Below are 22,533 nucleotides of genomic sequence, written 5' to 3'. Positions count from 1 at the left end.
TCTGTGACGGTGGGGTCCAGTGATATATCGATCTGTTCATTTTATACCCATTCTATTTGAGTAATCGTAGGTACACATTTGGAGACATATAACATACACGATAATTCGACTTAAAACTATTAACTAAAATTATGCATGAAATGGCATTAATAAACTATATATATAACATGGAGTGAGTTTCGTCTTAAAGCTATATCAGAATGCCACTAAGTAGTATTGTTGTCTAACTTAAGCTAGCTGGCTGCTTCCAGGTTCGGCTGCTTCGACGTCTAATACCGTCGATCCACCTTCTCATTGACTCCCGAAAGCGGTTGATAGCTGGGATTGGAGAAGGCTTCTGTGTTGCTGGTGCCACCAGTAGTCGTGGGCTTATTGACAAGATTTTTACGCGGCGGCTTCACATTCACATAGTTCTCGGACTCGCCATTCAGTTTCGTTTCCACATGATGGCGCGGCGATGGCTTGGGCGTGACATATTGCTGCTTTAGCGCCTGGTTGAAGCGTCGCCCCTGTTCCGGACTCTGTTCCGTATCCGATGTGGACGTGCGATGCAGCATGGGTATCTCCTCGGGTGCCTGATCGGCGGTATCCACCGTGGGCAGGCCGTTCTTCTTGCGCAGCGGCTTGTGGACACTGCTGTTCATATTGTTGCTAAGCGTCGGTGAATGCTGTCCTACAAGGCGTTGGGGTTGGGGCGGCGTTGCATCTGGGAAGGTGAAAGAGGTGTCGGTTGTTTGTAGGGGTGAGAAGTCCGCAAACTCTGTGAAATTGGCCGTTGGTGCCATATCGTCGCCATCGAGGCGCGTGGGTGAATAGATGGCAGTGCTGGTATCGGGGGGGCTCATGGCCTGATAGTCATCGGGCAGCTCTTCGATTCCTGTGCGGGTTAGTGTGTGGCATCGAGTGCGCAAATGAGTATGTGTATCGTGCAATAGAGGTTAGTCATCACACCACATCCAGTGGAGGCTCCAATACTCACGTATATCGGGCACTATATGGCCATTCACGTAACGCGGTGCTGCCGGCGCGGGTTCGTCGGGGGATCCCATCAGGGCCAGGTAGTCTGTGGACTGGCTCTTCATGTACTCCATGTTCGTTTGCATGTAGGGATTGTTCAGGTCCAGGTAGTGCTGCAAATAAACAGATTTCCGCATTAGGATTTCTTCTATTTGGTTGGTTTTATAGCGCTTACATTGGTCACATCCTCGCCCAGCATGGTGGCAAAGCGCTTCTCTAGCTCAGCAAACAAGGGTCTGCTCTCCGGACTGAAAGAATGTACAAATATTTAAACTGCATGCTCATTTAGGGTTTCCGTTTGAGCTTACTTTTTCCTCCAGCACTCGAGCATGATCTCATAGATCTCTTGGTTGGCATAGGGTGGCTTCTCCATGCGATAGCCATCGTTGAGTTTGTTGAAAAGCTCCTGATTGGGATCAATGCCGGGATATGGCACTTTGGCCAGCGAAAACAGCTCCCACAGCACAATGCCAAAGGACCAAACGTCACTATAAGTACTGAATACATGATCACTAAGAGATTCCAGCGCTAACCATTTGATGGGTAGCTTTCCGCTCTCTGAAAATAAATGTTTATATTAAAGACTCTACAACATTCGCTAGTTCCAGGGAATCGTGCAAAATTTTTGTTCCTCATGCATATTCGTTAGTGGTATTTCATAGTCTTTACTTTTATCTATATCTGAATGGTGCTTTACCCACCTGATTTCTTGTAGTTTTCGCCACGATACATGGAACGTGCTAGACCAAAGTCACAGATCTTGACCACATTGTCCTCGCACAGGAGTATGTTTCGTGCGGCTAAATCACCATGCAGGACCTTCTTGGAGGACAGATAGTCCATGCCACGAGCCACCTGGAAGGCCCAGCTAACGAGATCAGTTGTGGTCACGGTCATGGCCTCCGTAGAATCTGTCTTGTAATTGGAACGCCAAGCGGGCTGTATCGAGTTGTTAGACATTACATGTTCATCTAGGGATAAACGAGAGTTCAAGGATCGTTCTATTGGTTGCCTAACCCGCATAGTCTTACCCTCTGGCACTGTTGTCATCACAGTGGCTTCTGTGGCACAGGTGTCCGTCTGACGATCGTAGCTGTAACCAGCGGAACCGGGTCTACCCGCACGTGTGCCCGAACGTGGATCATTGTCCGAATTTCTGCGATGATTTTGCGTATAATTGTTGTTTACGGAGTTCATGTGATTGATATACGGATGGTTGGGGAAACCGACATTAGCATACTTCAAGCCACCACCATTTACATCGCTATTAATTTGCAGACACAGAGACACATATCGAGCATAGAGCACAGAGCAGTGAGAGATGCCACAACCAGGTTTTGGGGATCACAAGAACAGGCACAATCAAGGTGTTTTGTGTGGGGTAAGATTTTTGATTAGATCGTGGATGGTGTACGATTGTTTGTTGGTTAGTTTTTGGTATGGGATCAATTGAAAGATTAGGAACAAAACAGAGAGAACAGAGAACAGCAGTTAGTAAGCATATACATGTGTTGGGTTAATAATTCCACATAATTCTGGTAAAGGTATGCTCCAAATAATAGACTATTACTCACCGATGGAGCTCAAAGGTTTCGGAAACGCGTTGGACCATGATGGCTGGATCGATCCTATCGTTAACCGGACTTATCTGATTGATGAAAAACTTGCGATTCCTGAGCAAAAAGTTTTGGACATTCCCGAAACGACAGTATTCCACAATGACCATAAGTTCACCTGGTCAATAGAAATACATATTTTAATTGGGAGATTCTTTAAGGCTTTCTTTAGGGGTACTTACGCTTTGCTATATTCTTGGTGACGGCACCCAGCAGATTAACCACATTCAAGTGCTGTCCCAAGTGGACCATAATCTTCAGCTCGGAGACCAAGGCACGCACCACCTCATTGTCCGCCGTGCGCTTGACCATTTTTACGGCCACCGTTGAGGTGGGTTCATCGGTACGTATCCCTTTGGCCTCGCCCTTGAGCACCACACCAAAGGCGCCAGCGCCCAGTTGTTTGCCCAGCTTCAAGCTTTCGCGCGCGAACTCAAACTTCTGATCGTAGGGCAGCAGATCCGCCTGCTCGTCCAGCGATAAAGAAGGATTGATATGTTCCACGGCGCCCTCCTCGAAGTTGGCCAAACCGGCGGCCTTCAAAGCCAAATGACGCTTGCGCTCCTTGTGGTAGCGCACCGCTAGAAAGGCGCAAAGGCTTATGAGGATGAGGAAGAGCATTACTCCAAACCAAATCCAGGCTTTGTTAATGCCAGGCATATCTGTGAATGAATCATTGAATGAGGATCTTGAGTTCCATGGATGGAGAAAGGGAAACCGACCAGCGATGACCACGGTAATGGAGTTCTCAATGCTGCCCAGCCGGTTCTCCACCAGACACCTGTAGATGCCATCGTCATAGGGATATAGGTGGGTGATCAGCAGCTTCTCCTCGTCTTCAATGATGTGGGTGAGATTCGTCTCTTGCAGCTCCTTGCCATCCTTGAACCAGCGCACCTTCGCCTTTGGCACTGCCATGGAGCGGCATTCCAGGGCCAAAGATTCGCCCAGTTTTTTCTCCATCTTTGAGTTGGCATTGAGATTGGTGTGCACCCAATGGGGTGCCTTTGGATCGTGTACATAGACATCGATCTCCCGACTATCGTACTGCGTGTGATTATGGATATGATGGGCACGGCACTCATAGGTGCCCCGATCGCCATCACCCATTGCCGGGAACTTCAAAGTACTCTTGTAGGAGTAGTCACTGTGGCTGGTCTGTATCAGAAGAGCTGTGGGAGGAACAGGTGATATTAGGGATTCAGCAGAGAGGTCTGTTGAGTGCCGCTTACCCTCCGATGCTTCCACTTCCTCTCCATTGTGATACCATGTGAGAGTGCCATCGAAATGATAGGCCAATGCCTCGCAAGTGAAACTCTCCTCATCGCCCTTGGCAATCTTCCGGTTCTCATCCAGGCCATATATGGTCATCTTCTCCGCAATGTTACCGATCAGCACATGCGATTTGGTGATGGCCATACGCGGCACTCCATCCACCAAGTTCTGGGCCGCGCAGGAAAGTATGCCCGGCTCTGTGGGTGTAAAGGACACGGCATAGATACGTTCCACAGAGAGTAGCCCCGGTCGTGGTTGGACATTGAACTGAGGACAAGAGAAAGTGGTTTGAAAAGGCTGAATGCTAAGTGGCGGTAATTTAGTACCTTAAATGTCTTTTGGACATCGGGTGACTACTTGCATGAAAGACAACGACACAAGACAAAACACAAATGGTGCAATTAATATTCGAAACAACACCAAGGATTCTTCGCAGTCAGATCTCTGATACTTACACTAAAGTTCTGATTGAGTGAGTTACACGTGGGCCATCGCGGCACCAGCTTACAGGGCCTGAAAAGAAAGGTGACCACCGCCGGGGGATACGAACGCACCAGGCAGTCCAAATGTGCCTCATTTCCCGCCTCGACATAGACATCATCCATGCTGAGCTCTGGCGAGGACATCACGCTGACATTGTACTTCAGGACGCGGGTGACATTGCTTTCGGGCACCTTGCCCTTAAGGACATAGGTGCCGCTGTCCTTCAGCTGGACATTATGCAGCCGAAGCGTGGTGCTGGACTCCGTCGATTCAATGTTGAAGTTGTGCCCCGTCTCCCAGAACTCGCTGCCATCGGGCCGGTACCACTTGAAGATCGGCTGAGGAAATCCACTAAATTCGGCGGTCATTGTGATGGTTCTATTGGCAAACTCATTCACATTGTAGTGGCCGGCGGGTTCTCGCACATCCAGATAGGTCGTGTTCGGTTCTGTTTTTGTATATGTATATGAAAGGTAAGTAAGTAAGTAAGTAAGTAAGTATTGTACACTTACGCATGACTTTCATCTTGTAGGTGGTGAACTGCAGGCGGTCAAAGCTATCCGTGACAGTGCACTTGTAGGTGCCCTCATCGGACTCCTGGGCCTGTGTCACCGTCAGCCTGCTGCTGCCCACCACATGGGTGCTGTTCTTCATGGTGTTGTCGAATCGCGGCTTCGTGTAGGAGATGCGACCCTGAGGATCTAGATGGTAGGCATCCTCGTGGAGTGTCCACTTCTTTTTGCTGTTGGGGGTGCTCCAGCTCATTTCATAGTTCACGCCCTGCGGGGCAGACAGCTCACAGACCAATGTGAAAGTCCCATTCACAATGACATGCTTTCCCGGCGTAGAGCTGATGCTGGGCTTATTTAAGCGATCATTCGCTTCTATATCGTTTATAGTAGAGAGATTAACATTATTCAAAGAACCTGCGGATGTTCCTGGGGTATTGCAAGCGTTTCTACAGCGGTAAGAGTATTCATGCGTATGAAGGGGTTAGTTATAGACAAGGGACACACAAACTACAATCCATAGGATTAGCACATCAAGCGGTTACTGGGTTTTAGTCTGTACATGGCTTATAGCAATACGTTAGCTGTTAGTTGAACAAATAATACAGTCCATGAACCAACAACAACAGAAATTCCTCGGAAGCGGAAAGAACATAGAGTGCAAGGACAACAGCTAGGACATCCAACAAACATACAACACTTACGCCCTAGATTTGGTGAGGGCGATGGACTCAGCGGGGCGGCCAGAAGACGCACTGGACTACGCTTACGACGCAATGGGTATAATTTTGAGCGATCTTCCGATTCAGATTTGTTTCGACCAAGCCCAGCACCAGAGCTTAGAGCCACATTACCATTGGTTGTGTTAGTTACAGTAGTGAGGAAATCATCATCGTTATCATTATCATTATCGCTATCCGCGGAACCCTCCGGAGTCGTAACACCGTTGTATTCTTCAACACCGTATTCTATGTTAGGCGGCAGGATGGTGGCACTCGAGGTACTGGCACTATCCAATCCAGATGCTGGAGGAGTTAGCAGATTAAATGACACACAGTAGGGATGTGGGGAATAACCAAAAGAGAAAGATATATAGTAGTGAGAGAATAGAGATAGAAAGACCATTTTGTTAGCACGTAAATTCCATTTTGGATGCAATGTTTATGGCTCTACCAGGGTTCCACTAGGGCACCATTCATAGATTTGATGTTGATTCAAATTATTGCAAATATCAAGACCTTGCATGAGGCACCAATTTCCATTTCAGTTTTCCTTAAATTCTCTTTTGGGCTATCCATCGCCTCTGACCGCTGCTTGCGCGGCTTCGTCTGAGTCGGTCCCCAGAATCCAATAACGAAATGCACAGTCTTTCGTGAGGCGTACAAAAGACTTGGTGCATAGAACATTTTGGTGCCTCATGCAACATTTTGGTAATAGTATAGTCTTTCCAAATAGGCAACATCCTCCCCGAATGTCCTGCTAATGGAACTGTGGTATTAGATGCAGAGATTTGTGTGTGTGTGGCATGATAGAGTGTATTCTGATAGAGTGATTGTGTATTTAATGCGTTTAATTTTGAATTGTTTCGATATTGGATGACGTCCTTGAACCATATAGCCACAGGTAACCACCGATAACCGATAACCGAAACCCCTTTAAAAGGTATGATCGAAAATCAAAACCAAAAAAATCAAAGAAAGAGGCAATAGTTGAAAGCAATATTTACGACATGTAGTACTATATAGGAGACGGAAATCACAAATCACAAAACTTTGGGGTGCAAAAACTCACTATCAATGTGACCGTTACCGATAAAGCGGACTGGTATGACCGTATACTCCTCTTCATTCTCTGCGGCTGGATACTCGGGCTCACAATAATAGTCGCCACCATCGGTGATGCTTCGTATTTCGATGGTAAAGCCACGCTTGGGATCATAACGACCAGAGGTCTGGCTGGAAAATTTCTACACAAGGAAGGGATTTTCAAAAAGGGTCAATCAGATATTAGATATTACAATGGAGCAGATCTAAAGCAAGGACTGTGGGTGCAACATTCCCCCCCATCTATAATCAAATGTGTTTCGCTGGACTTCTGGACTTTTATCTTAGAGTAATAATTAGGATAGTCGATAATATTTACGATACTTTGGATATATTATACATATTGTATATACATTGTACTGATGGCAAAACTACTGAGTAGAACGGACTGTACTGTGTGGGACATACTTGAGTAGTGAATGTCGAACATATCACCGTCGCAGAAGATGCTCGGCGGTGGCTTCGCAATGATATGCAATGTAAAGCCCCATCGGGGATCGTAAGTCGAATTATGATAGAAGCTATGCATTCCCAGAGCGGGACGTAGCGAACTTATTTTTCCCTAGAAGGAAAGATCAGTTGTACTCCAAGGAAAGGATCTACTTTTGGGTGCTGGGAACTGCAGAAAAGAGGACCACTCACATCTGAGTTGAATGTCAGCAGCACCTCCGTTTCGGGCATCGAGGGTTTGCAGGGTATCACCACATCCGTGTACTGGCGAGCATGGACAATGGGTGCCGTCGGAACCAGCAGATTTATCGGATCATTCACAAACACGTAAATGGTGCTCGCCAGATCGTTGTTCACCATCTCGCCCAGCATCTCGCCGAGCTTCTCGTCCGGACCGCTAGTGAGGGACTCTGCCGACGACTCCTTGATGCAGTAGTATGCCCCCACATTGTCCGCCGTCACCTCGATCAGGTGCAGCTGCAGGCCATACGGACGCTGGGGATCCTCCTCCGTATTATCGAAGCTACTGACCAGCGAACTTTCGTGACTTGCCCACCAAATGATCGGCTCGCTGGCCTCGCAACGCAGCGTGTAGTTTGTCCTGTACTCCAGCTTGATGGACTCCTTGCAGGGCGTTATCAGGGGTGCTCCATTATCACCGCCACAATTGGTGGACACCTCGTTATCCTCCTGCTCGAATTGGGGGCGAGGCACTGGAAAAAAAAACAGTCAAATAAAATACATTGAACTATCTGCACGGATCTCTCTTAATCCCTCAAAAGCATCATAACAAATTTGTTTTAATGTTACTTAAGTTGTTTCTTTTTGTTTTGCCGAGTACAATCTTCCAGTCTCTCCCCCTTTTCCCCTTCGTTGTGCCCTTCCTCTGCCCAGTGGCGCTATTGTAATGAACTTAAGTGATTTGCGATTGAACGCCGACGCTCTTAAGTTGCATCTGTATGCACGGGGCAGGGGCGGGGGCGTAGAAGGGGATTCGGTTTCCACACACAACACTTTTGAAAGATCATCTTTCGGTTTTTTATGGGTTTTAACAATACACGTACTTTTATGTGGCATAACATGATCTTTAAGCGTATAAAATAATGATGGATAAATTGCTTTAGATACAAAAATATAGAAAAACCGTTTGATTGAATCGATTCTCATTTTAATAGTAGTTCCCCTCGGACTACACCCCTGCATCCTCTATAGCTGCCTGCTACTGCTTTATTTCTTTTTCATGTTCATTTTTTTGTTTTTTTGCTCCAGAATCATTATTTGTTTACTGGCGATAACAATTGTGCCTTGCCCTGCCTTGGCTGGCCCCTCCTTTCCTTTTGCTGTTTCTGATACTGGAATTGTGTACGTTCTCCGCTCAAGACGAAGCCAATTGGAAAAAACATACATGGTGGAGGGGGCGGAGGCGGGGGCGGGGGCTGAGTATGAAGATCATATAATAATATCTAATATATAGCAGGCGTTTATGTGACACTTTTACGAGTGTCGTAGAAACGAAATTTGGTTCTTCATCAGCCGCGGGTTCAAGGTTCACAATTGGGTCTAGTATTTCAGCCGGAGGCTGGGGGCTTCTGTCTGCCGGAGAGATTGGAGATGGGAGAGGGAGATGCGGCGCAGTCACCATAAATTATACGGAATGTCTGGCCATTTGACAGGAAGCGATCGTGTGCCGACACTTGTGCATATAGCACTTGTTGATGTGTGCATAATCCCACATGGATGTGTTGGCTTTTAATTGTGCAAATTGAAAGCGTTAGCGTCCACTTCTCTTCATTATTTCTTCACTCTTATCAATTCCGGTGAAATTCTCCGCGATAATCTGGGAATGCCCAACAATATGGATTTTCTTGAATGGTGGATAAGCCTCGTACTTACATGCATCGCTCCTCGACATCCAGATGAGTAACGGCAGCCAGCAGGAGGCCACTACACTGTGGGCCAGGCGCATATTTTCAATTTTCGCTTAATTTGTTTGTTATTTGGCTTTCGTTTAAATATTCCGCTAATTAGACACTACTATATTTAGTATATATACGAAAGGCGTTAACACATTTGCCCCAGTAATGCCATGGTCACGACTGGTCGACTGGAACTGGTCACTTTGCTCACTTAGCGATGCACTGCAAGAAATCAAATGGAGGACATCATTTTGTTAGAAATTATAAAATAGCGAAGAATATATACTATAAAATGTGTTTAGTGGCTCTTTGCCCGATATACTGCCACATTGACTATAATTTTGATAGTTTCTTTGGGAACCCAAGGGGTGATATAATCATTTGCGGCTGAGAATAGTTTTTAAAATCATTTATTTTGGTTTTTACTTTTTATTTAAACAATCACGGCACCAAGAGTTTTATACTTAATTTATTATGTACTTAATATTTACTTGTTCCATTTAGTTACTCTTTGTTCAAACAGTCGTAGATCCTTATAACACTTATGTTGCACTTTTGTGCCTTCTTTATTTCATTTTCCTTTTTTGTTTATATATTTCTTTATTTGACATATTTTTTTCCTTGTTAATTTTATGCGCCTTTTGGGCACACACCAACTGCATAATCAACCAGAACCGACTGAAACTTGGCGCTGGACGGTCGGTCCAAGCATCGAACGGAGACGCCACTCGATAAGACGCCCCATGCCCCTCCGTTCTGTGGTTGTTTATGCCTTTTCATTCAGTCAGATGTCCGTTACAGTGTGAAATGCTTGATAAAAAACCATCAGATACAGGAAAACAGAAAACCAAAACCGAGAGTGCAGAGCGCAGAGCGCAGTGAAGAACAAAACAATTCTGGAACTGAAGCTGAACCCGGCTCCGCGCGCGGGTGCTCGCTCGGAGTACTCGTAATCTCCCAAGCAGAAGCATCGCCAGCTATGCTATCACAATCGTGTTGGTGGTGGCTATCAACAACAAAAAATACATAATTGTACGCATAAACAAAAACAGAGATCTGGGGAAGCGAAGAGAAGAGCTCTGGCTCTTCTGGTGGCTCGCCTCGGACATTACGCATACGCGGAGTGTGGCGTTGGGAAATGGCTGGGAGATCTTCCACTCGAAATACAATATTTCTGTGTCACTTCCGCATCGGAAAAGAGCCGAGCATCCGGAGTTGCCAAGCACCACTAAGAGGGAGGAGGAGGCCAACAGCCACACCTATAAGAGAGAGAGAGAGCAGCGGCTCTTCTGGCAACAGGTCCGGCCACCCACGCGACCCACTCGACCCACTCGACCCACGTGGCCATAACTCAGTGTCAAAAGAGTCACACATGGTGGGTGGTCGGGGGGGCTGGAGAGCTGAGCTACTCGGAGCCACTAAATGACAGCGAGACATGCACAATTAAACAAGTTGACTAACCGTCGCCATCGCTGCCATCGTTTGCCCGCAATTAGAGCATGCCCCATGGCTGGACTGGACTGAACTGAACTGGACTGGTGTAGCCTGTGTCTCTGCTCTCTGGTCTCTGGTCTCGGCTGATGGGCGGCTTCCTGTGGCCATGTCGTAAAAATATAATCCTCCTCCTGCCAGAGCGCAGTGTGGCGCAGCGCAGCGCAGCGAGACAACAAGTGTTGTCCCCATCTGGACTTTTGACATCAATAAACAGGAATTTAATTTCAGGGCGCACCTCAAAGTGCGGACCCCACCTTCCATCTTGATGACATTCAAGCCTAGCAGCACCCACTGACAGGGCCCAAAACATACGGGTATTGTGGCTAATTGCCATTTGGCCAGCAAATAAAAACATTTATCTTTGTCAGTCATAGCCACTGGCAGGGATCTGGCGGGCGGACTGGCGGGTCAGTGCAGCATAAACACAGATCCCAGGCACGACGCTGCGACGTCTCTTTCGCTGGTCGTTGAGGCGTTTATCGGCTAATTGAAATTACTTTGGTTTCACCTGGCCCCCACCCCCGCCATGTCTAATCCTTGGGCATTGGGGCTTAGGCATTGACGCTCTCGAAGCCAATCAGCTGGCAAATATTGACAGGTCTGGCAGGTAGGTTGGAGCCACTAATCACCTGAGGAGAGCTGCCTTAACCACACGATGAAAAGGCACAAAACCATCTGTTGGCTGGGGGAGAAACTCCCCCTGTGTGCTAAGTCGTAGATGGAATACACTTTCAAAGCAGTCTTTGGGGGCTTTACAAAATACATACTTTAGAAATATATATTTTCCAGAACTAATACCTTGAGTGCCACTGGATGAGAGTCTTTTGGAAAGAACTTTAAGTTCTTAAGTTGCTATAAGTTTCCAATAATAATTATGTTTATCCTAGGTACTAGATGTCTGCTTAAATGAGATTTTTAAAGGAATAAATACAGGGCTCTACCAAAGACATTCGATTTTTTCGGGGCTTCAGTGGCCTCAGGCTCTCTTCAATCTGAGTTGCCACAAGAGCGCTCCCTTCATTATCGCTCATATTTCAAGAGATGCGTATTACATCGCCCCAGTCAGGTGGGTAGTAGATTCTGTGCAATTATAGTCGAAACCCTAAGAGCTTTGGCCTGTTTGAAATTCATGAGCACAAAGGCTTTCAAGGAAATGTTTTCCTTCCCTTTGGACTATCATGGATTCTAATCTTTTAAAATCCCATTCCAAAGATGTTTTATGCATCCAAAGTTCAATTGGATAAAAGCATTCGATGAAATGTTCACTTTTAGTGCTCTGCCGATTCGGAATATTCCCCCAGACAGCATAGAGTATGCAGACCAGCCACATCGGCATCACCATTACCATTACCAGCTCCACATCACATATTCCTGCTCCCAGAGCCCCACTCAATCCGATGCCCAGTAGCCGACAGCCGATCAAATGTGTCTGGCAACATGTTGCACTAACCAGACCCCCAGCCCCAGTGCCAACCCCAACCCCAAGAGGGGGGACCTGGGCACGTCACTCTTGCCTTCCTTCGAGTTTGTGTTGTCGCTCGAATGTTGTTGGTTGTTGTTGTCATGGCGACACGCCCACAGTGCCACAGCGCCTCCTCTCAAGGGCGATTCGCATAGCTCCGTCGCTTCTTTTTCTTCTTCTTTTTCTGCAGCGATTGTAGCTATTTATAGCCTTGCAACAGTTTGCTTTTGTGGCTGCAGCTCCGCTCTCACGTGCCCCGCATGACGCAAATTACAGGAGGCCCTAATTGCAGGCCCAGCTGCTGGCCCTGCCTTTCAGCGCAGATATTATTTCTGATTGTTTCTGTCCACTGGGTCGTGCAATTATCCCTGGGACTCGTAATGAGAACCAGGACTGGGGCTTGTCGTCCCGTCCCACCTTTGAGCTATCTTCAAGAACATATTTCTGCACTTAGTCAGCGGCGCATTAGCACTCAAAATATCTGAGTCAACTCGTTTGTCTGTTTATGCAATCCACAAATTATCAAGAATTTCTAGACCTATCTTTCGAAGCGGTTCGGTAGGGGCCACATGTTTGATTAAGCGCTGGAAAACTCTAAGAAGATTCCACTTAACTTTTGCCGCCCCTCCCCAAAAAGAATTTCCCACTTTCACACTCGCTGGGATGTTTTCTTAGATGTTTAGCCGATAACATATTCGAGGTAATTTATCCAAGTCTTTCAGAGAGTGATGTAGAAGCATTTCTCCAAGTATCTGCCACCCCAGACGCCAGAGAAAGAGTACTATTTAGGTCGAGATCCCCAATGGCATGTATCGATATTTAACATATGTTTATCACAGAATTGTTTATGGCCATCGGAATCGTACAAGCGAATGACGTCATTCCATGGTCGAGTGCGGCCTGAACTCATTCATTCACTCACTCACTCGCCAATGTCCAACCCACCTTCTCCTCCGCCTCCTCCACCTCCCCCTTATTCCACTCATGTATGACGTATAACATTCCTGCCCATGTGAATCTGTTTACATAAGTGACAATATTTGCGTATTAATTAAACGGCGACGCACTCGAGCGGCAAATAAATTGAGATATAATCGTACAGACATTTAATCGTATCGTACTATACGTATAAGAGAGTGTAATGGTATGGGTAGCATTCAAAGCGGTTGAATGAATGCATTTATAGGGGGAGATAGGGGGGCCGAAGTAAATAGCCACCAAATAATATTCGTACTCGTAGCATTATTCCAATTTCAGGCCAGAACTTACGGCACCGAATATTAAATGGATTGTTGTATGTGACATACTCATTCGATCGATGGGGTCGTCGGTCTGCTCAACTCAGATGTCTTGTCAGCATCTCATTCTTCAGCTCCGATTGAAAGAATAAATTTCGGACTGAAGCAGTCTCTGCACTTGATCCTTGAAGCCTATTATCTGTTCGAGAATGTCGCTATAAGGATTGGACTTCCATGGACTTCCATGGACGGATGCGATTCTATATCTTGACTAGGGCGAATATCCTTTTGTATATGCTCATGGTACGGATCCACTGTCGGAGCATGTCTTCGGCTAATTATTTTTGCACAAAAACAGCGATGATATGATTGAAATTGTTCATGAAGGAGTCTTTCGATCCTGGCTTTCTGCGGATGTACTATAGATCTCCCAGGAGGTTCTTTACAGAGTCCATTGTGCGCTCCATAGCTGAAAGAATGATCTATCGATACTTTCATTGTTTACAAACACCTCTTGTCCGACACATAAATAAAGTCTGTTCCATTTCACGTACCAGCTCCCATCATCGTCGTCATCATCACCAGACAAACAAAGTTCTTTATAGCTGCCTGGATTTTCTCCGGAAAAACTCTCCTTTCGTTTATTTACGAGCCAAAAACTTTTGACAGTTTAACGCTGGACGCGAGAATCTTTTCATCATGTTTTTCAACTTTTTTATGGGCCAATAAAGGAAAAAGTTGCCCTATTCCGTGCATTTTTCGTGCGGCTGTGCTGCATGTGCAACAGATTCAGATTCCGATTCAGTTTTGTGGTTGCCCCGCCTCCGAGTGACTGTTGTTGGTCTTTTTTGTGGTTGCTGTCACGTGTTGCCCCGACTTTTCCAGGCTACGGCTACGGCTACGTGCCTGGCATTCATTTACTCACCTGAACCTCGGACAAACCCTCGCCTTGTCAGTGGGAAAATTTCCCCGACTTTTCCTGGTGCTGCCGCTGCTGGCTGTACATTCTAATTCCAGTCTCCTGCTGGCCTCGAAATGAATTTTATATTGAGCCACATTTCACAGTTTATTTCTGCAATTACGAGTATCCACGAAAGCCAGGGGGAAAGTGTCTTTACCTTTGGTTTCGGTTTTTTCCACCTAGAGAATTTACGACTCTTTGCTGGGACTTTGCCTTTTTTTGATTTTTACCCGTTGACCTTTGGCGCGGCTGTGCGTGCAAAAGTCAAGTGGCATTTTCCAGGCAGCGGAGCGGGCTTTCCCTCTCCTGGATTTTCTTTGTGCATTGTAATTATAATTTTGAACCAGCAACAAATTGGATGGAAAGTTTACGCAAATACCCGCCTGGCAGTGCTCTTTTGGCCAGCAATTGGCGAAAAACATGCGGCTGGCTCTTGGCCAAGTAATGAGTAGAAACCAGACCGAAAACAAACCGAAATAATATCTGGAAATATTTTTATGCATCTCTGCAATGCTGAAGTGATCAGCAGGAGGCAGGCTGGGGCGGAGGGGCGGGGCTGCTCCAAGGGGTGCAGCAGCAGCAATCGGTTCATTACAAATTCAAATAGCGCCACGAACGGAAAATGGAAATATATTTTTGCTGCAATTTGGGGCAAGCTAAGATTTGCTGCTGCCTTCAGTGCTTGACAATTCACATAAATCATAAAAAACGGCAATCGGCAAACAACAGTATCGAAATCTTTAGCTTAAATCCCCGTGGAGGCGCCAATCCATGAGGGAAAGACCACCGAAAATTGCGTGTGGGCTGCCAAGACCCACTCGAATGTTGGCCAACTCTCTCTCTCCTATTTCTCTCTAGGCCTAATCAAACATCTAATCATCGTTTTGGGCCATGACGCGAGTACTTTTTGGACTTGCGTGCCACCACATGATGGAGGAGTAGGTGACATGGTAATGTTTCATCAAGCCAGGGGCATGCTAACAGCCAGCTAATTCCATTAACCAAGTGGCATTTGCAGGCCCTTCCTTGCACGAGCAGCAGATGGCCCGCAAAATTGTCATAAGTATGCGGCAACCTAATGAAGTTTCGGTGGAAATACTTATTAGCAAATGGTAGAGCATTTCCTTGGAATTTTCAGGGAAGAAAACACCATAAAATATGGAAATATTATAATTACTTCTGGCCAAATAGAATTCGGAAAAACATTTCGTTTACTTGAAATTTATTTCTTTGATTCCGTGTTCAGGAATAATGAGAGGTGTGGCATCTATCATATATTTTCCTCACACCTTCAATTCAATTTGTTTTCTTCATATTTCGCTGCGAGTTCGTTCTGTTTTTTTTTTTTTAATTTATGGAATGCTTGTAGGCTTGCTATCAATATAAAATCGATCTTTTATAATATTTCATCACTTCGACAAGGTGTTTGTTTTTCTCAATTGTCAGTTGATGTTATAGAACGATTACAGAAGGGATGTCAATTCTGATCAGAGTGAAACGAATATTCGATCAATCTGTTTATAGAAGAACAGAAAAGACTCCTTTTTTTCCCCATGGAAACTACGGATTTCAAAGTATAGCTGCAACTATCTTTGTGTAGGAATCGATAGAAGCTGCGTTGGTTTGGCAATCTGTGGCACTGGCTTTAATCCTTCTTTACAAAAATCATTAAGTGCTATGGCCAACCGATTAAATCAAGATCTAATCAAGCTTTTATATCCGGTACTCGAGGGTTAACCGATTCGTTCTGTGTTGTGGAAGTGGAAGTGTTTCCGAACCCACGAAGTAGGAATATTCTTGATAAGCATAAATAGCCGAGTCGTTTAATGACTGCCTATCGGGTATAAGAGTTGAGACGCGGCACCTCGTTTTCTCCTGACCATCTGTTAGTATCAAAACTAATCTCTAAGTTATACTCGTGAATTTATACAATCGAAAGAGCAACCAAATCTTGGGCTCACTTTCTTTAAAGTTTAATGTACAAATCGAAAAGAAATAGATCTAACTTCTAACTTTTTACAGTCGAAATACGAGTGCTATGGTATTTTATTGAAGTGTGTTGAAAACATATAATGATGATTTCTTTGCCCACTGTCTTTTATTAGATGCTTTCCGGGCACTTTCATTGAAGACCATAACTTTTCGATGACATCGTCCATTGGACAATTCATTATGTACTCGCATTATCTATTGCCACTGAAATTTATAGTTGCTCCAACAGATCTGGGGGCTTAATTAATTAAGCAGACATTTCGGGGTCAGGCACTCGATGGCTCGAGGGAGGAGGGGCGGCAAGGGATACTCGTACTCGTATCAGCGGGTACATTTCACCAACATCTTGTTTTATGTCGCTCTGTCGAGCTCTAATTAATTGATAAATGTTCCGTGGAATAGCCACTTCCCCTAGTTTCCGCCGCCTAGCTCCACTATTCCCTCTATCCCCCTGTCCCTCTGTCCCTCTGTCCTGAGGGATAAATTGACATTTTTTTCTGTTTTTGGGGCAAGTGCAGCTCCCGCTGCGGACACCTCCCACTCGTGGCACAGCAAGTTGTGCAATTTATGTGTTGATTCTTTTTCCCGTCGACCCGGCCAGGCCATCGCCCACGCCAGCATCCACGCCCATGTTGGCGGTACCATGTTCCGTGCCATGCCCCAATCCCAGCTGGAATACGGGTCTAATGCATTTTTGAAATGTTAGCCCGGGCCATGAGGCATGAAGCATGAGGCAGGAGACAGCATACAGCAGACAGAGTCAGCTCTAATCTGAAAGACAGATGCACAAGAAACAGCTAAAAGACAAATAAACTTTTGCCTCGTTGATAAATTGGCAACAAAAACGCAGCGGGGAGGAGGCTGTGCGGCTGTGGCTGCCACAGAGAGAGAGAGCGCACAAGACGTTGAAAGATAAAGACCCACCATATAATCGTATGCAAGATGTTGTTCAAATGCGGGCATCTGTATCTAAAAGATACTACTTCCAGCCGGCGGGCACAGACACCTACCTTATCAGCCTGTTTAACCATGTGTTTTGCAATTTCTTATCTTTACAGGGGCTTACGTCCCATTTGGCCGGGAAACAGATATGAACCTTCCACGGAAAAGAAATCCAAACTAGAAGCGGTAGAAATTATAATTAAAATGTGTTTTTTTTTGGCAGCGTTTGCATTTACATAACCCGCAAAGAAAGTCGCCAATTTCGGGGGAAATAAAAGTGAAATTAAGAGAGTAAATGCCTCCAGCAGCAGCAGCAGCAATAGCGTCAGAGGTAATGTATCTTTTGGATGAGTCATTTGGGAAACTTTTTGTAGTTTTATGGCTGTGTCGGAGATTGTGCAACTCAGCAGCCTCTAAGAAACCCCCAAAGTATAAGCGAAACCTTGTACGAACTAGATGTGGCTACTAGGCATGAGCAATATTATCCAACTGCAGTGTTTTAGGGCACAGAGAAGGAAATGTAAATCATTTCTGGATTAGCATGTTCTGTATCTTCATTCTTTGTTTTAAAGCTGATGTATAGCAGGCCAATCTTGTATCTACAGAAAGTAGTGCTATGGTAAGGGCAATTAGTGGAGCAATACATCACACATCCTGGCTTCTATTGCTGCCAATGCTCCGAGGACGGGTCAGGGTCGGTAAATAAATATCCTTAGAAATCGTGCAACATTACTACCTCTGATCAGAAAGGGAATATGCCAGTAGATGTGGACTCCTTTTATGATTGGTAGAACTATTGTATGTACTATATATTTCCGCAAAATAAATCTATAATCCCCTCCCTCTAGATCTTTAACCACCCCCTTTTGTCCACTTAAAACTATACATACTCGTATTTATTTGTTTCTATGTTCATTAAAATATATACATATCTCTTTTATGAAAGATGATTTCTTTGGCTTGTTATCCGTGTGTGTTATTTGTCCCGCTTTGTTGCAGGGAAATTGAATTGTTGGCACCCTGCCCACTAGACGACAACAAGTAGTTGCGGCAGCTGCCACTAAAAGCAATCGCAAACACAACGCAAACGTATCGAAACAAATGGGAAAATGTTATATATGTAGATTTAATAGCCGCAAGTGTTTAATTTGTTTGTTTTGGGGTATTCGCACGATTAATAAAAACAAATAAATAAATAAATAGCTCAATTCTCGGATCGAAGGCTTGCCTTGACCTGAAATTGCAATGCACTCAATGGATGGGCAAATAAATATTACTCAATTTTAATGTTTACTTTACGGCATTTCTCGTGGAATTGGTTGAATCGATGCAGAGGCTGCCCCTGCCCTTGTTTTATTCCCAACGGAAGTGAGATTAAATTTTTTCATTTCTCCCAAGATTGCACTCGTTCTTTATTGCACTTGAAGGAACTTATGACGCCAGCAAACTTTCTACAAATCCGGTTAACTGGCTTCGCCAACTAGGATGCAAACAAAAACACCATAATGAATGGATTGCTGCAAATGAGGCTCCTCTTCTAGGGTTCTCTGTCCTCGCTGGCACCAGGTGAAAGCTGGAGTGCCTTGTCGGCTGTTCTGCTGCCTTTTGTTGAGATTTATGGCCCGGCGAATGGTTAAGCGCTTACGCCCCACTGGCCTGGCCAAAAATATTTTGTTGTCGATGTCCATTTATTATTTATGTTGGTTCGGAGGGGGACATGGAACGGCAATGACAGCAGCAGACAGCACCAGCGGATATAGAGACCTCACTCCACTCCCCACTCCACTCCACACCACTCCACACTCGTGTCCATTCATAGAATGTGCGGTCTCCGACCGCAACAACAAACAAACACAATGGCAAATGGAACGTTTAGAACTTAAAGCCAGAGTTGTGAAGACTTTCGTTGGGGTAGATCTGAATTATGTATGGCTAAAGGTAATTGCTAAATTCAATTATGTGCACTGCGAAAAATGTACCAAAGGAAAATGCAGATTCTCCGTTTCCATCGAAGGAATGGTTGAATTTTCTTAAAAAAAAGGAACGACTTCCATCATAGAATTGTATCATTTGTCAACAGATCTGATTTATATAATGCATGCAGGAGACGAGCGTCATGTGGCAGCGCCTCGCGGGAGTTGGAACTGCCCGTAAAATTCAGACTTGGATCATTGGCACATCTACGCCCTCATATAAGTTTTTATAGGAACACATATACTTAAGAATATATTTATATTCTTTATAGGCAAAGGTATGCTTCCTGGGGGGCAATAAAACCCCACCTAATACATATATCCATTAGAAATTCAAATATGCATGTTCCATATCTATGAAATGAAACTTTTAACAAAACATATAGAAAATTATGATATATCATATGAGATATTTTCCATATGATTTGAAGCTCTTGTTGTAGCTTTTCTCCCGTGTAGATGATATCTTGTGGATGTCCAATTTATGGCCAAGCATTTATCCACTTTATACTACACCAGGAAGAGCTTATCCAGGGTCAGGAAGAGCTCCTCCACTGGCAGGAAGAGCTCATCCAGGGCATAAGCTGGATCTCGTGCGAAGCCCCTATCTAAAGTCGTTTTAGCCATCCCAGTAGACAAGGTAATTTATTCGTAATAGAGCTCGCTCCTCCTCTTTCTCAGCTCTGGCTTATATTTGACACGTTGCCGAGACGGGGTCCCTGGTCCCCGGTCCCGGTGCCAGTGTGGCATGACCATGTTGCAACTTGCAAGAGCTCGTATCCATGGATGGTCGAGCCATAAACCGTGCCTGATTAATGTGCCATGTTGTGCAAAATGGGAAAGGTGTGAAAAAGAGCTGGCCAACGGGGAGGGGAAGGCACAACCATTTCCAAGAATCGCTGGCTTTTCCTATTGATTTTCCTTGGGTTATCACAACACAACAGTTGTGCGGCTGGAATGGAATGTTTTTTTGCATAGCGAATGCATGTTGGCGGGGAGGCGGGGCTGGGAATTCCCAGTAAATGTTTATACAGTCCATTGGCCAGGCATGCATTTCCTGGTCGCCGTGCCCGTGCCCCCCCCCATTAGAGAGGCAGCTTTATGACTTGATATGACTCCTGCCATTCTCAATTTTCCACTCACATTTTCGGTTTTCCAGCAGTGATTGACGGAACGGAGCAGCAACAATTAGCAGCCTGGCAGCCGTTGGAAGTCCAACCCATACGTTACGATAAATAGAGCAACCGATGGCGATCGGAGGCTGCAGCAGAGTGGGTTGGGTTGGGCCGTTGGCTGTTGGAGGTCTGCTGCATTCAATAAACAAATTGGGTCCAGACCAGCAATTGCAGTGACCCAAATTGGAGGCAAAAGAGTTATGTGCCTTTGATTCGATCAGATCAGAACTTTTGTAGAGAGATACTCATACAAATGGTGATGGAGATGGAGATGGAGATGTAGGAGGCAATCCCTGAGTCACGTTTTGTAATGGAAATTAATTTTGCTCCATTCTTTCAGTCCGCATTCGTTTTCTTTCGTTTTGTTTCGTTGTTTATATCAACATTTTGTTGGTCAAGAAACTGAAGAACCGGTTTAAGAAAGTTGTTTCATCCGAATCAAGAAAGAAGGGGAGGGCTGGCCTTTGATGGACGAAGTATTTGATACTCTTGGGAGATCTATTGTTTTTGTAGAAGCTACGGTTTCGATAAAACTTTGGTTGGAAGTTTTTTAATATATTATTCTGATATTAAGTGAATAAGAATGGTTTCAGCCTGATGGATCGTAGATTTAGTAACTGATTGGCATAGAAACGAATGTTAATGGCTTTATCGACTGCTAATGTTAGGTCCAAGATCTACTAAGAAACCATCATACCCTCCGTAAAGGGTAAAGCAAGTGGTTGGCCTGAAGAAAACAAAAGAAATGTGAACTTTTTCGGTTGTTGCAAAACCGCCAACAGGAAGCCAACATTTGAGAGTTGCGGAAGATGCTAGAAGTTGTCCAAATATCCGGCCGATGATTAATACATAGAGTAATAAATTGTGGAAGATATTTACATTCACATATTCACAATCTTACGAAGTCTACAGTTAACCGCAACAACAACGAGTATTCACCGGTAATCACGGCCAGCGATGAATCATAATCGAAGAGCCGTGGCAGAGCAGAGCTTGGATACCTGGGGGGGCTTTGGGGCTGGTGATGGGGTTGGGGTGACCGTGTTTGCTCTCTCAACAGAAACGGAATGCCGTTGATGTATTCACGCACCACTACACACACACACAACAACTCTAATACTTATCAATGGAATACAGGGTTTTGATAATACACACGCATACACCCAAAAAGGTCACTGATAGTGAACACGCAACCACACACTATAAACCGATTGAAATCAAATTTTGGATGGTTCCATAGTTGTCATTGCATTGTGCAACACAACGCAACCACAAAAAACAGGCTTACACAGAGATACACAAATACAGAGATACTATTTTGCGATTGAACAGCATTCTCGAATTTCAGATTTCAATATCATAGAACATTAGCTCTGCTCTCCCTCTCTCTTGGGGGCTTTGTCACCCCACACACCTGTAGACACATTGATATTTTATTGTCTTTGCTTTTGTATAGGTGTTCTGTTCACTGCATCGCTCTCACTCTGTCGCACTCGCACGTAAGAATCCAAAGATATCTAACTATATTTGTTTTTGTGTTTTTTAAGGCGGCTCATTTATTTAGCACCTTTTGATGCATCACTTGTTTTCCTCGCCCGCCAACAACCAACCTCTAGGGCACCACATTTTTGACTTATACTCGTATTACGGCTTACGTTTTCAATTTGCGTTGAATGAAGTCTTCCAACCTTCTTGCGTGGGGGAAGAGTTTCAATAACAAATAATTATTAAATAAACTGCGTCGTCGACAAAATTTGAACAGTCTGTTTCTGGCTCAGATCAGATCACCATATAAATATCGTACGTAAACGTATACGTATTGCTTTGCAAGTTTAGAGCGCGCACCTTAATTCCCCGTTCGAAGCGCGACTTGTTTTTTTTTCAGAATTATATATGAATTATATCGAATATTGATACTTTATTTTAGTGTTTCACTAATTTTTAAATAAAATATATTTTTGAATTGTATTCTTTTACCAACGGACTTTTCGGTTTCAGATTAAAATTCGCGACTAACGTTCGTTCCGTTGTTTTTTGTCGGCGGCCAGAAAAAGTGAGCGGGCTTATCGATAGCAGTGTGACCGTGTGTCAGTGTGACCTCAGAAATATACCGAAACATACCGCCTCATTTTCAAAATATACCGTAAATATACTGACGATTTGATGTTCTACTATACATATTCCTCGTTTTTGATATTCCGTCGAAT

At 44.8% G+C, this 22,533-nt stretch overlaps 1 protein-coding gene across 11 annotated transcripts; it reads right to left on the bottom strand.

Moving 5' to 3' along the window:
- Pvr (PDGF- and VEGF-receptor related) lies at positions 1 to 22,407 on the bottom strand. Of its 11 annotated transcripts, none has more exons than XM_015180548.2 (18): positions 21,982 to 22,407; positions 9,067 to 9,311; positions 7,366 to 7,886; positions 6,692 to 6,866; positions 5,605 to 5,925; positions 4,904 to 5,275; positions 4,364 to 4,839; positions 4,235 to 4,261; positions 3,866 to 4,175; positions 3,356 to 3,805; positions 2,816 to 3,295; positions 2,592 to 2,751; positions 2,049 to 2,281; positions 1,719 to 1,988; positions 1,326 to 1,575; positions 1,193 to 1,265; positions 980 to 1,130; positions 1 to 877 (listed from the first exon to the last, which is right to left on the bottom strand). In XM_015180548.2, exons 2-18 carry the CDS (start codon positions 9,137 to 9,139, stop codon positions 270 to 272), a joined length of 4,950 nt encoding a protein of 1,649 aa, XP_015036034.2. In that variant the 5' UTR covers positions 9,140 to 9,311; positions 21,982 to 22,407; the 3' UTR covers positions 1 to 269. The 11 variants fall into 11 exon arrangements, with proteins under 11 accessions (XP_015036034.2, XP_015036030.2, XP_015036033.2 ...); XM_015180544.2 differs by having other exon boundaries at positions 1 to 706; XM_015180547.2 differs by having other exon boundaries at positions 2,049 to 2,173; positions 21,982 to 22,406.
- Between the last annotated feature and the right edge of the window lie 126 nt (positions 22,408 to 22,533).

The sequence above is a fragment of the Drosophila pseudoobscura genome, chromosome 4, assembly GCF_009870125.1.
Source record: "Drosophila pseudoobscura strain MV-25-SWS-2005 chromosome 4, UCI_Dpse_MV25, whole genome shotgun sequence".
In the NCBI taxonomy this organism is placed as follows: Eukaryota; Metazoa; Arthropoda; class Insecta; order Diptera; family Drosophilidae; genus Drosophila; species Drosophila pseudoobscura.
Note: the sequence above shows the minus strand (reverse complement) of the source record. Positions and strands in the feature narration are given on the sequence as shown.

Excerpts from the sequence above, each read along its gene's own strand:
- Pvr (XM_015180548.2), bottom strand. The coding sequence starts at position 9,139 with ATGCGCCTGGCCCACAGTGTAGTGGCCTCCTGCTGGCTGCCGTTACTC. Across the intron at positions 3,296-3,355 it reads CATTACCGTGGTCATCGCTG|ATATGCCTGGCATTAACAAA; the intron begins GTCGGTTTCCCT and ends ATTCATTCACAG. Across the intron at positions 2,752-2,815 it reads CACCAAGAATATAGCAAAGC|GTGAACTTATGGTCATTGTG; the intron begins GTAAGTACCCCT and ends TCTATTGACCAG.